Below are 14,145 nucleotides of genomic sequence, written 5' to 3'. Positions count from 1 at the left end.
ATGATAGATTGTTTTAATTTTGGCAGCATCTGAAAGATAAATATGTAGTCATTAAAAAAATGCCAAAGTTCCTGTTTACTTAAACATTTAAATGTAGACTATATTACTTCTCATTGTTTTGTTAATGTGTAGATATACCCAGACCAGCAACCATTTACCACTTGCATTAAGACTGCAGCCAGGAGACGTCCATGGAAGTCCAGTAGCTGGAACTTTGTCTTCCATTGCAGGGCATGCAGGTGCCATCCCTGGTCAGGAAGCTGGGATCCCACATGCCTCACAGCCAAAAAGCCAAGACATGGAATAGAGGCAGTGCTGTATCAAATTTACTAAAGACTTTGAAAATGGCCTATATAAAAAAAAAACTAAAAAAAAAAAAAGAAGACAGCCAAGCCTCCTCCAAATATCCACTTCTCATGCAGTGTGATTATCTAGTCATGTTTCCATGAGCCTCCATCATGGCCAGCAGCTACAGTCTAATCTGTTTCTGCCCCCAGATATAATACTAGTCTCTGTCCATTTAATAATTGTCCTTAGTAGTAGTTGATTGCTTCATGTGCTTAGTCATGTCTGGCTCTTTGTGATCCCAAGAACTGTAGCCAGCCAGGCTCCCCTGTCCATGGTGATTCTCCAGCCAAGAATACTGGAGTGGGTTACCATGCCCTCCTCCAGAGCACCTTCCTAACCCAGGGATGGAGCCTAAGTCTTTGGGTGGATTCTTTACCATCTGAACCACCAGGGAAGCCCAAGAATACTGGAGTGGGTAGCCTATCCCTTCTCCAGGGGAACTTCCTGACCCAGGAATTGAACTGGGGTCTCTTGCATTGCAGGCAGATTCTTTACCAGCTGAGCTACCTGGGATGCCCTGACTGCTTCATACCATCAACTAAAAACTGACCTGAAATCCTGTCAGTTAACACAAGGGGCATATTCTCTAATTGGGAGACTGAAAAAGCGTGATAACAGGAAGGAGTCAAGATCATTTCTTATAGCCTATTCCTCAAAAGCTGTGGGAAGATCCTCTGGAGAAGAGAATGGTAACCCACTCCAGTATTCTTGCCTGGACAATTCCATGGACAGAGGAGCCTGGCGGGCTATAGTCTATAGCATCACAAAGAGTCAGACACAACTGAGTGGCTAACACCTTCACTTTCACTTTTCTGAATCCATTGAAAGCAAGTCAGGCTGAAAACTCACCTAGGTAGCCCAGTTTATCTCTTTGACAACTCTAGTCCTCAGTTTTCACATATATAAAATGAGCAAATTTCTCTAAAACCTTTTTTTGGCTATAAAACTGTGATAGTTCCTGGGAACTATCTGAAAATTACTTCCAGAAGTTGCAAGTGAGGCTCGTTTATTTCAGGAAGTACTACTCTGCCTTTTGGCCAGTAAGTTCTTAATGAGTATTTATTCAATTAAATTTTATTTAAGCAATATCAATTAATTTTTCCTCAACCTTGCTGTACATCTTAACTAGAGTTGAACATGCACTATAGATTTGAATATACAACTTTATATAGATATTCTGTGACTTCATATATATGAAGTCTAATGATTGCATGATTCTAACAAATTAATCAATTTCTATCCATTCAACATGAAGTGTTTTGCAGACTATTAGGACCATCAGTAACTGAAGATAGGTAGTGTGAATGTGGCAGCATGATTAATGTTAACAATGTTTGCACTTCTTTTATTGCTAGTCTTTGCATCCCTTAATAGTCAAACTATTAAATCAGTGGAAGAGTTCTTATTTCATTTATGTTGTAATTTAAGCTGTTGTTATTTATGCTTTACTTCATACCTTAATTTAATTTATCTGGCTTTTTGCCTTAATTTTCCTTACTTTTATCCCCTTTCTGATTCTATTTTTCTGTAGCAGATGTCCTTACTGCTTCTCCTGCTCCTAACAGTCAGGAAGGTAAAGCCATTTGAACCTGGCATTTTAACTGCATGAATGTCAGCATTCTGTTTCCTATTGTTTAGGTCTGATTCGCATGTGACACTTATAAGAATAAAAATGTCATTAACTGATTGATCTAATTTATTTCTTGGCAGCCTGCATGACCCTGATTTGGTATAAGGATATTTTGGTCTAAGCATTTGTGGTCTGATGAGATTGTAAATTGTGGGTGAGAAATGAGCTTTCTTGTTTGTCATTTTAAAAGAACATAATCATGTTTATTTTCCTAAAACCTTTACAGTCATTTTGAATAGAAATACCAAAGTAAGAGCAAAGTGTAAGATTATCTGTCATACTTTGGAAATGTTTAAATCTATCTTGATTCCTTATCTTAAGATTTTCCCTTCATAAATTGATAGGCAATTATGAAAATTTTACTTTCCAATTAAGTATATTTGTGAAAACTGCATGGCAAATAACAATGCCTTTTTCCCCTCTGGCTTTGACATTTCTAGAGGTAAAAGAAACTAATAGCTTCGTTTTAAAGTGAGAGTGATTAAATCATGTCTGTACCATCAAAAAGTGATTCAACCACTCAACCTTTCCCAAACTTGTGTGCTGAGAACTTCTTGACAGGGTATCTTCCATAATCTGTGCACAGTTCTAATTATACGAAAATGAGTTTCCTCATTTAGATTATGTCTATATGGTACCAAAACTAACTGGTAAGTTAGTCCATTCAATTAAAATGAATATATCATTTAACAAAATTTAAAAATTTAAGCCATTATTTTGGTAACATGTAGTCAGCACCTCAGTCTTACAGATAAGCACAAGAACCTGGATATTCTTGCAGTGATGTATAGACACAACCTTAAAGTAAAACATTCAGTTCTTATTCACTAAAGCCTGCCAACTCATTTTCAGACAACATTCTAGAAGACAGACCTGAAAATAAATCATGTAATGACAAACTTCAGTTTGAGTATAATGAAGAAATCCCCAAGAGGATAAAGAAAGCGGATAACTCTGCTTGCAACAAAGGAAAGGTAGGTGAATGGTTTCTGTTCGATTGCACTTGGACATGGTATTCTTGTCAGTTTCAGATAGGATTTCACTCCCTCCCTATCCCTTCCCTTCACCTTGCCCCTCACTTTCTCTTGAATGCCAAAGCCCATATAGTGATGATATGGGCCCCCTTCTATCATTTATAGAAAGTTAGTCATTTATTCATCCAGCCAGTACCTACTGGAGGTGTAGCATGTGGTAGGCACTAAGCTAACACAGGGGGTGATTTAGCAACAGAAGTAAACATGTCAACAGTGCTTGGAAATAATTACAAAGAGGAGTGATTACACATTGTTATCAGATCATCTGGAAGATGAAGTTGAGAAGCAGATTAAAACAGGGCATTCAGAGCAGGAGGACAACCTGGTATGTTTAGTGAATTGCCGGAAGTTTTAAAGTTGTTTGGGATGACCAAGAAGATAAACGGGGCTGATTGGGAAGTGTTAGCAGAGGGAGGACACTAAGAATGGAAAAATAAATGAGACACCTGGACCCAGTCCTCAAGTGCCTTACAGTGTTAGACTTTGAGCAAATTGATAGTTGCAGTGACATTGTTGGAGAACAAAATAACAAAATGTGCCAAGAATTTGAGCCACAGAAGATACATACTTCATCATCTATTTGTTCAACAAATATGCATTGAATGTTCTACATTTTAGACCCTGAACTATATGCCCTGGGGGAAGATGAAAAATATTAGACTCAGCAATTGCTCTCAGAAAGCTTTTCTCTAGGGAAGGTATATGTGTATATGGATAAGAATGTGTATATGGATAAGATAGAGCAAGTGAAACACACTGATGACAAAAGAAAGGAACAAAGAGCTTTGGGAAGTCAGAGGTAAGTGATCTGATCAGTACCTTCTCTGTAAACCAGTATCATTGTTCCCTTAATAGGTTTATGACATGGAACTGGGAGAAGAATTTTATCTTCCTCAGAATAAAAAGGAAAGCAGACAGATTGCACCAGAGCTTTCTGACCTTGTCATCTATTGCCAAGCAGTAAAATTCCCAGGTAAGAGTAGACAGTATCATTTATAGCATTTAAAGATACCAAGAGATACAAATATGCTATTTAATCAGGTATTGTGAATGGTCTCAAAATAACTAAACTGTGTTGCAGAAATCACTGTTACAGTACCTTCTAAATATTTATTATTATTATTATTTGCTTTGATGCTGATGTGGATAATACCGTAATATTATCATTTTTTCAGACCATACCATTTCTCTTCATAATAGTTAATAATAATCATAATATTCACAACAACTAATAGCTAAAATTTATTAAGCATTTAATTTTAAGTACCAGGATTTGTATTAAATATTTTACATACATCATCTTAAATGACTTCATAATAATTCTGTGAGTAGGCAGATTTATCCCTATTTTTACATAAAACAATCTGAGAGAGATGAAATAATGGCCCACGGTTTCAGAGCATATCAGTTAAGACTTTTCTTTGAAAGTGGCAGAAATTGGCATAAGCAAAGAAGAAATGTATTGACTCGTGTGTTGAAAAATGAAGAGATAAACAAGTTTCAGATACATCTCTATCCAGGGCTTTCCTCTCACTTCATAGGATCACCCCATTGACTCTCACTGGGTCACCACTGTGTGGGTAACCACTGTGTTGGCCCTTTTTCCTTCATGGTGGCAAGGCAGCTGCAGCAGGCCAGCACCGCATACTTCTAGATTCAGCTTCAGGATGAGTCTCTTTCAGAACTTTCAGCAGCAGTTTCATTGTTTTTTATTGGGTTTTTGCCCATCCCCAAACCAGTCACTGTGATCAAGGACATGCAATGCTCTGATAGTCTAGGGCAGTGGTCCCCAATCTTTTTTGGCAACAGGAGCTGGTTTCCTGGAAGACATTTTTTCCACAGATGGCATGGGGGAAGGGGTGGGAGAGGAGGGCAGAGGAAGGCTTCATGATGATTCAGGAGTGTTACATTCATTATACTGCTGCTGATCTTATAGGAGTTGGAATGGGAAAGGGTTGTAAATACGGATGAAGCTTTGCTCACTCACTCACCTGCCCCTCACCTCCTGCTTTGGGGCCCTGTTCCTAACAAGTTACTGACCACTACTAGTCTATGTCCTGGGGATTGGGGACCCCTGGTCTAGGACTTATGTCATGTGCCCCATCCCTGAGCTAGGTAGTGAGTCTCCACCCAAAATGCAAAGATCAAGGACAAAATTTCAGTGGAGGTTTCCCCAGTTGGCCATTTTTAGAAGTACAAGTGAACTTACGCTGATAAACCATTGCCCCCAAAATTGTGCATTTCAGTTAATAAAGGATAGAATTCTGATTCTGAAGCTCGTCTGCCTCCAAAGTCCTGCTCTTAACCCTAGGACTACCCTCCTGTCTTGTGTGCTGCTAGTGAGCTCATCCAAATGGAGCAGCAGGAGGCAGAGGGCAAACAGGAAATCCATAAATATCTGGAAGTCAGAAAAATTCATCTCCTCTTATTAAGAAGAAAGATTCCCTTGTACAAGATTTCTGAGGACAGGAAGGCAGCTGGCATTGGGGCACCCATCTAAATGTTAGTAAGCAGCTTGGATGAATTTGACCTTGAGAGGGAAATTAATACACCAACCCTCATTTTTTTCAAGGTGGTCTGGATGTAGATCCTGCTTCCAGAGGCTTTATCTTAAGACCCAGTTCTCACACTCTGCCCTGCAAAGGGGACAGAGGTCTTAGACTATTAAAAAATTAGATAACCAGTGGTCCCTTCATACACCAGAGGAGGATAAAAATCATAGAACTTTCTCAATTTTAGATTTTCTCTTATAAACTGTTTTTATTTTTAATTTTTTAATTTTTAATTTATTTTTATTAGTTGGAGGCTAATTACTTTACAATATTGTAGTGGTTTTTGCCATACATTGACATTAATCAGCCATGGATTTACATGTGTTCCCCATCCCGATCCCGCCTCCCGCCTCCCTCCCCATCCCATCCCTCTGGGTCTTCCCAGTGCACCAGCCCTGAGCACTTGTCTCATGCATCCAACCTGGGCTGGTGATCTGTTTCACCCTTGATAGTATACTTGTTTCAATGCTATTCTCTCAGAACATCCCACCCTCGCCTTCTCCCACAGAGTCCCAAAGTCTGTTCTGTACATCTGTGTCTCTTTTTCTGTTTTGCATATAGGGTTATCATTACCATCTTTTAAAATATATAAATATAAACTGTTTTTAAACTTTTGGCAGCTGCTACTGCCTATCTGCTAGCAAATTCTGTTGAGGAGGATAAGAGTGAATAAGTAGCCAGCAATGGCAACCCACTCCAGTAATCTTGCCTGGGAAATCCCATGGACAGAGGAGCCTGGCGGGCTACATATTCAGGGGGTCGCGAAAGAGTCGGACACGACTTAGAGACTAAACAACAACAACAGATTTCAAAGAAACGAAAGAACCTGGCCATGTAGGTTTAGTTTCACAGATCCGGACTTTCTGTCTCATGAGTACACCATATCTATAGTTAGTGAAATTGTTCTTATCATGGGATAAAATTCTTTCACTGTCAATGAGCCTCATGGCCTGCATGTCCCTCATCTCAGGAACAAATGTGAAGACCACTCCATCCAAGAACCATACTGACTGCATCTCTTATTCTTTATAAATTTAGTTGCCACTGCACCCAAAACGTTCCTCTGGCTTTGTCTTTTCCTCTCAAGCACTGAGTCAACAAAGAGCACAAGTTCCCAGAGATATTTGAAGTCACCATGAAAGATTACATTTCTCTACTGATAGAGGATCGTGGAAGGGTCAAAGGTCATTTGGTACAGTTTCTGACAAGAGACAGAGGCAGAACATGGGGTTGTTTGGCTTGTTTTTAAAATTCCAAGTGTGCTGTTTTTTAAAGTGTTTAAAAAGCACACATCCTTTATAAGTATGCTATATTCTAATCCCCCCCTTTTTAACCTTTCTTTTAGTAATTGAAGTTTCTCACATTTTTTCCCCCAAATTTACTTCCTTTCTCATAATGACTAAATTGCATTGCCAGAATCATTGTCGTAATAGCTTCTAAATATTTATTGTCATTATGATTTGTTTGAATAATTTAGGAGGAAAATACCTTACAGTGTCCATTTCTTTGAGACACAACTTAAAAACTTACATGAATATAATAATTTTTAAAAGTGTTCACTTTGCTCTACTCTTGGTTTAATTTTGCTACGTCATCCATTTCTATGCATCTCACCTTTCACCATCCCAAGTCCCTTCCCAAGGAGCCACCATGCAAAAAGTTCTTCAGAGCAGGGAAGCACCATGAAGACCATGGGTGCGTCCTTCCCCAGATCATGGACCTGCTTCACTGGCAGGGCTCCACTCCTCAGTGACTTGGCCAGGGCAGTTCTATAACTTCTCTGCACTTTGGGTTCTCTACTGGTGAAAGAGGCATAACTTGCAAGGTTTTTGTATAAACAGTCCTAACTTGCAAGGTTATTATATAAATTGGCAATAAGGCGCACAGTGTGACCAGCACACTGTCTAGAAAATCATTGGCTCATTGGAAATGGTTGTTGTCCTTGTCATTGGTGAAGGGACCAACCAGGCAGATTAAGGGTCTTTATTGCTCTTTCAATAACGTCTTTGGGCCTCTCCAGATTCTTTCCCTTTTCTTGATCACTCAGCACTTGTTTTCTTGCTTGCTCACCCCACCCCAGAGAACACCCAGGCTCCTCAAAGGGGGATCATGTACCCTTGGGGGATGTCAGCATGTTCCAGGGTGTGTGCAAAAACCCCAGAATGAATGCAGCCCCTCACTCTGACCCTTCATCGGTTTTACTAGGGAGAAAATCCACTGTTACATCATTGTGTAGAGGGCAAAATTCACAAAAAAAGTTTTAAGATAAAGAATTCACTTGTTCAAGTTTGTGCATCTTCGCAGTTTCAGATACTTCAGAGGAAAAAAAAAAGATATAGAAGCCCCATAGCTACTTTGCACTGAACATTTTCTCTGAACAGGACACCCTACTAAGTATGCAGATATACATTATCTCATGTAATCCTAACCAGGATTCTCTTAGAGATGAGGAATAAGTGGTGAGAGAGGTTAAGTAATTTGTGTGAGGTCGCTCCGCAGGGAACAGGGTTTAAATTCCAGAGTCTACACTCTTATTGAGCTCAGTTGTGTCCGACTTTTTGCAGCCCTATGGACTGTAGCCCGCCAGACTCCTCTGTCAATGGGATTTTCCAGGCAGGAATATTGGAGTGGTTTGCCATCTCCTCCTTCAGGGGATTGTCTCAATCCAGATATCGAACCCGCTTCTCCTGGGTCTCCTGCATTGGCAGACAAAATCTTTACCACTGAGCCACCTGGGAAGCCCACACTCTTATTAAACACTACTTACTCCTGTCTTCTCACATGGTATTCTCGGAAAGTTTATTTTCATCTTAAAGTGGCCTTCCTGAATACTGCTTCAGCTAAAGGAATTACTCTCTAATGGTACAATTGTAGAGAGTGGGACCAGTTTGAAGGCAACTCTGGTTTCACTGTTGCCTTTACATCCTGCCCAGGCGCCAGGTTTGTTTGGTGTGAATTTGTTTCCTCATTCAGCAAATACCTGTGAAGTTCCTGATGTGCCCTAGCACTGGCCAGACAGGAAGGATCCAAAGAGTGGCTGGACCAGGAGTGAGGAAGAGAAGCTCTGAAACATAGTTATCAGCATAATCTGTTTCCCATTTAATCCTCAGGTTAACCCTGTGAATGAGTTCCTATCACTGCACCCATTTTGCAGATAAGGCAACTGAGGAACCAAGAAGGTAGATGTTAAATGAAGGTTTCTATGGGCAGGAATTGATCCTAGACAGTTATGATATGGGCTTCCCAGGTGGTGTTAGTGGTAAAGAAACTGCCGCGAATGGGCAGGAGACTTAGAGGACTGTGGGTTCGATCCCTGGGTTAGGAAGATTCCCTGGAGGAGGGTATGACAACCCACTCCAGTATTTTTGCCTGGAGAATTCTATGGACAGAGGTTCCTGGCAGGCTAGAATCCATAGGGTCGCAGAGAGTCGAACAGGACTAAAGCGACTTAGCACACAATTATATGACAGCTCAGGCCTTTGGCCATTCTTTCATCTCTCCAAACTACACTAATTAGGTTCTAGAGTCTTAATCCTTTAGGCTCTAAAAGATTTTTTTCTTGCAGTTTTTCAAAATCTTTCTGTTGCATAACCCAATAGGTATGGGTGTGATTTTGTGGTCATCTTGTAATAATCCTGAAGGTCTTGTCCCATTTGCCTACAGAGATAAAAACTTCACTGTCATTACTTGCAATGCTATTATTAATCGTGCTAAAAATGCTAGTAGATCTTCTGAACTGGGTTAGAAGGGAGTAGCAGGACTTCAAAATAAACATTAGCAGGGATGGAAAATGTTGAGTTCCCTTGCTTGTAGTTTTTGGCTTATTTATTTTCATTTTATGGGAACAGGCCTGTCAACTCTAAATGCATCTGGCTCTAGCAGAGGAAAAGAAAGGAAAAGCAGGAAGTCCATTTTTGGCAACAATCCGGGCAGAATGAGCCCCGGGGAGACAGCACCATTTAACAAAACATCTGGAAAAAGTAAAGTCACCTTCTGACAATATCTTTGTCTGATTCTGCATGCTGGAGAATTCTGAGATTTCACTAAGCACTTCCCTGGAAATTTTTAATCTTTTTTTTATAGTCATGATTATTCATATTATCTAAGTGTGGTGTAAATATATTTTTAATTACAAAATTATCCTCTTAGCTTCCTAAAAAATAGTCTTTCACTGAAGATGTTTTAAAAGTGTTTGCCTCAAAAGTAAAAATTGGAGCCACCTTGGAAGCTTCTCATGGTTCTTGGAACTGTACTCTTCCCCATTATAATTCCAGAAGATATATCCAGTTTATGTCTAATTACTTTTTATTGTCAAAGTCATAAATTCTCATAGTTAAAAAACTCAAACTATAGAGTATTATTAAAGTTTCTTTCCACTCGCAACGTCCCAGTTCTACTCCCCAGAGGTAACCACTATTAAGTTTATTGTGTTTAGTTCAAGAAAAATAAGATTCTTTTTAAGATAATCCAAATGGGATATAACTGAAAATGTATAACTCTTATATGCACTATAGCTTTCTGCATAGCTTTTTGTACATATAATCTACCTTACGCTCCTTCATGTCCCTATGGTATTCTGTTGTGTGGATATATTGCCATTTATTTAACCATTTCTCACTGGTAGAACTTCTGGGTTGCTTCCTGGGTTTTTATTACTTCGTGTGTGTGTGTGTGTGTGTGTGTGTGTGTGTGTGTGCTGTAAAAAAATACTGCTGGAGTGAATACCTTGCATATACATTGTTTTATATCTGTGCAAATATATCCACAAGAAAGATGAGGTACTGAGGCAAAGGACGTTAGGGCTTTTAATTTAAATTGGTGTTACACTTACTTTCAAACTCTATAACTGTTCCTTTTGGGGGGAAGATCTAGTTGGCTTTATTATTTATTGACTGGTGAACGGGTAGCATTCCATCTAGCAGGTAGAAAGGCACACCCTTAACGGCTGTCCTTTAGTCTCAAAGTGGGGGCTAACTCACGGGTAACACTCTAGGCGCACGCCGATGTGTCCTGTGCTGTGATTGTAGCCTGCAGTGTCCAGGTTTCTCTTTCTAAAATACCTCAAGTGTTCTGCACTAATCTGAGGCTAATCTTTGGGGGGGTTTAGGTTCCTGTGAAGGAATGCGACAGGCCTGGGAGGACTCTCCTTTCTCCGTCAACCCAACCACGTCCCTCAGCGCTATCATTAGAACTCCCAAATGCTACCATATCTCCTCGCTGAATGAAAATGCCGCCAAACGTCTGTGTCGCAGGTATTCTCAGAAACTGATCCAGCACACCGCCTGCCAGCTGCTGAGGACGTACCCAGCTGCCACTCGCATTGACTCTTCCAACCCCAACCCCCTCCTGTTCTGGCTCCATGGGATACAGCTCGTGGCACTCAACTACCAGACAGATGGTAATGGGCCTGCTTCTCCCAGAGGACTGCCTTCTCCCCTCGCTCCTTTGCATCTTACATCTCAACAAAAAACATGTTTTCAAGGGGACAAGAGTCCCAACTAGGGTCTGTGTGAGGGTAAAAATACAGAAGACAGAAAAGAGAAGAGAATTAGACACTGGATTGTACTCTTGACTTTTCAGAGTTAAGGCGATAGGGGAAAAAAAACCTCAAGGAGTCCTGAATAGTCTCTTGTTCCTGCTCCATTTTTAAAGCACTTTTTAGAATTTTTATTATTATTATTTGTTAATTAATTTATTTTAATTGGAAAGAAAGAAAGAAAGTGAAGTCGCTCAGTCATGCCCGACTCTTTGTGACCCCATGGACTGTAGCCTACCAGGCTCCTCCATCCATGGGATTTTCCAGGCAAGAATACTGGAGTGGGTTGCCATTTCCTTCTCCAGGGGATCTTCCCGACCCAGGGATCAAACCTGGGTCTCCCACATTGTAGGCAGATGCTTTTACCGTCTGAGCCACTAGGAAAGCTTCATGCAAAAGTCTCTGCCTTAATTGGAGGATAATTACATTTTGATGGTTTTTTGCCATGCATCAACATAAATCGACCACAGGTATAGATACATGTGTCCCCCCCATCCTGAACCCCCCTCCCACCTTCCTCCCCACCCCATCCCTCCAGGGTGCCCTGCTTCATGTATCAAACTTGCACTGGTCATCTATTTTATATATGGTAAAGTACATGTTTCCAATGCTATTCTCTCAAATCATCCCACCCTTTCCTTCTCCCACTGAGTCCAAAAGTCTATTCTTTACATCTGTCTCCTTTGCTGCCCTGCATGTAGGATCATTGGTACCATCTTTCTAAATTCCATATATATGCATTAATATACAGTATTTGTCTTTCTTTCTGATTTACTTCACTCTGTATAATAGCCTCCAGAATCATCCACCTCATTAGAACTGACTCACATGCATTCCTTTTTAATTAACATTAAATAATATTTCATTGTGTATATGCATCACAACTTCCTTATCCACCCAACTGCAGTTGGACATCTAGGTTGTTAAAGCACTTTTTAAAAATAGGACTGCTATTGATAGAGCTGTGTCCAATTTGTTTTTAAAGACCTGACAGGGTAAAGATTTCTTAACATTCTTTAGTAACTGTCTTGCTCATTTTTTCTTCTTGCAGTTAAAAAGTAGGGTCTTTCCAAACACTTTGCAAGTTAATACCATTTTAGCTTCTTCTCATCCCTTTGAGATTGAAATGGAGATGAATGGTCAGTGCTCAGCGAGCAGCTAATGCAAAGGAAACAAGTCTGTGAATTATATGGACAGAGAAAGTAGTGTTTGGACTTCTCTGTCCATGAGATGCTCCTGGGGGATAACGGGTGAGGCCGAAAACTCCCGAGTACAAGCTAGCTTTTACTGCAGACGGCTCCCTGTGCACTGGGCTTCCCTGGTAGCTCAGGTGGTAAAGAATCTGCCTACAATGTGGGAGACCCAGGTTCGATCCCTGGGTCGGGAAGATCCCCTGGAGAAGGGAATGGCAACCCACTCCAGTATTCTTGCCTGGAAAAGAGCAATTAAGTTGCTCACAGTCACAGAATGACTTATAAATTCAAGGACTCTCAGAGCTTAGAGGATAAAGCGCTCTGGTTCCACTTAGATGTGGGGGGAGGTGGGGAGCTACAGCAGATGAAGAAAGAGCAGATGAGGAATGTTTCCTCAAAGCTCTTTCAAAAATCAGATTCTTCTCTTTGAACAGTCAAGCAGCCTGCGCCTTTGTCTCACGTGCACTGAATCAGATCCTAACCAATCGTGCTGACCCATCCACCACGGCGTAACCCTGTCTCCTGCCAAGGTCAAACCACAGCGATAGCTCTGGGATCAGCCAGCCACCTGGCACTGGCGCCACCAGAGCCCATTTGTGGCCAACCCTGGTTAGAGACATCAGTCATATTTTCTCGCCCTTGTTATATTTGCTCCTTTCAGTTGAAATTAAATAAGATAATGCAGGTGAAATACCATACTTAGCATAGTGCCTGGAGTGCAGACAGCATTCCACAAACATTAGCTCTCATTAAGTATTTTTGATAAGTAATGAAAACAGTACATTTTGGACTCGCAAGTGGAAATAATAGTGAAATATTTTCAAAGCTGTAAAAATTTCTTTTCAGTCTGTCCCAAGTGGCTTGTGGGTTTATATCTCTGGCCCTGTGTGTCCACTGGCGCCCTTGGTTGAGATGATACGGAAATATTTTAAGTGAACTGAAATAACTAGCTAAATGGTTTTCTCAAGGAAATGGAAATGCACTTGGTTTGGGACGTGTCCTTCCTCCTGAAGTGCTGAGGCTGGTGCAGACACACTGGCTCCACTGATGGCAGAGGGAGCCACAGCTGAAGGGGACACAGGAATGGGGCCCTCCTCAAGCCTCCTTGTGGTCTGGAAGCACACACGGAGGCTGCAGCTTGGCCTCCACTCACCCCTGGAGGCTCAGCCTCTTTCCCAAATCTAGCTGGGTGTGTGTTCCAGCTGCCCCACTCAGGTTTCTCTGTGTCATCCTCAAGTTTCTCTATGTCATCTTCCAACCCAGGAGGGAGTGCTGCCATAGATCCTCTTTTGAGTCAATGCAGCCAGTAATGATGAAGCCTCTTCCATGCTGAACAAAGCTCACACTGTGTCCAGTTTCAGTCTATCTGTGAAAAAGGTCTTCATTCTCGCACACTGGGGGTAGAGCCTAGTTCAATCCCTTGCACACAGTAGGTGCTCAATAAATGCATGTTGTGCTGAGCCAACACTGTCTTGATGAGCTTCAGCAGAACCTATCATTCTTGATTTTTGGTCTAGATCCCTTCTAGGTATTGCCAGGTGAATTTCAAGTCCAAACAGACAGATAAGTGTCAACATTGGAATCACTATATTTTAATTTTTGGAAAAAAAAAATTCATGGGTTAGGGAATGCTTGATTTTCCATGAAATATCCCAACCAAATAACAAATAACCCCTTCCCCATACCCCTTGTAATAATCCAAATATGTTCCATGGGTTGTTTGCCTTAAGTTTCCTGAATTTCAGGGGACCCTGGTGCCCCAAAGGCATGCCCATGGACTTAGGGTCACTTCTTCCCAAGATTTCTAATGGCTCCATCAACTCCAAGAAGGGCTGCAGTGATCTGAAACCAG

At 41.0% G+C, this 14,145-nt stretch overlaps 1 protein-coding gene across 1 annotated transcript in view; it reads left to right on the top strand.

Moving 5' to 3' along the window:
* PLCE1 (phospholipase C epsilon 1) overlaps positions 1 to 14,145 on the top strand; it is a 353,620-nt gene that overhangs the window by 316,452 nt on the left and 23,023 nt on the right. The window contains exons 21-24 of the mRNA XM_070464116.1: positions 2,831 to 2,952; positions 3,868 to 3,985; positions 9,413 to 9,544; positions 10,672 to 10,962. Of these exons, the coding sequence (XP_070320217.1) occupies positions 2,831 to 2,952; positions 3,868 to 3,985; positions 9,413 to 9,544; positions 10,672 to 10,962 (663 nt within the window). The remainder of the gene's footprint in view (positions 1 to 2,830; positions 2,953 to 3,867; positions 3,986 to 9,412; positions 9,545 to 10,671; positions 10,963 to 14,145) is intronic.

The sequence above is a fragment of the Odocoileus virginianus genome, unplaced genomic scaffold (assembly GCF_023699985.2).
Source record: "Odocoileus virginianus isolate 20LAN1187 ecotype Illinois unplaced genomic scaffold, Ovbor_1.2 Unplaced_Contig_15, whole genome shotgun sequence".
NCBI lineage: Eukaryota > Metazoa > Chordata > Mammalia > Artiodactyla > Cervidae > Odocoileus > Odocoileus virginianus.
Note: the sequence above shows the minus strand (reverse complement) of the source record. Positions and strands in the feature narration are given on the sequence as shown.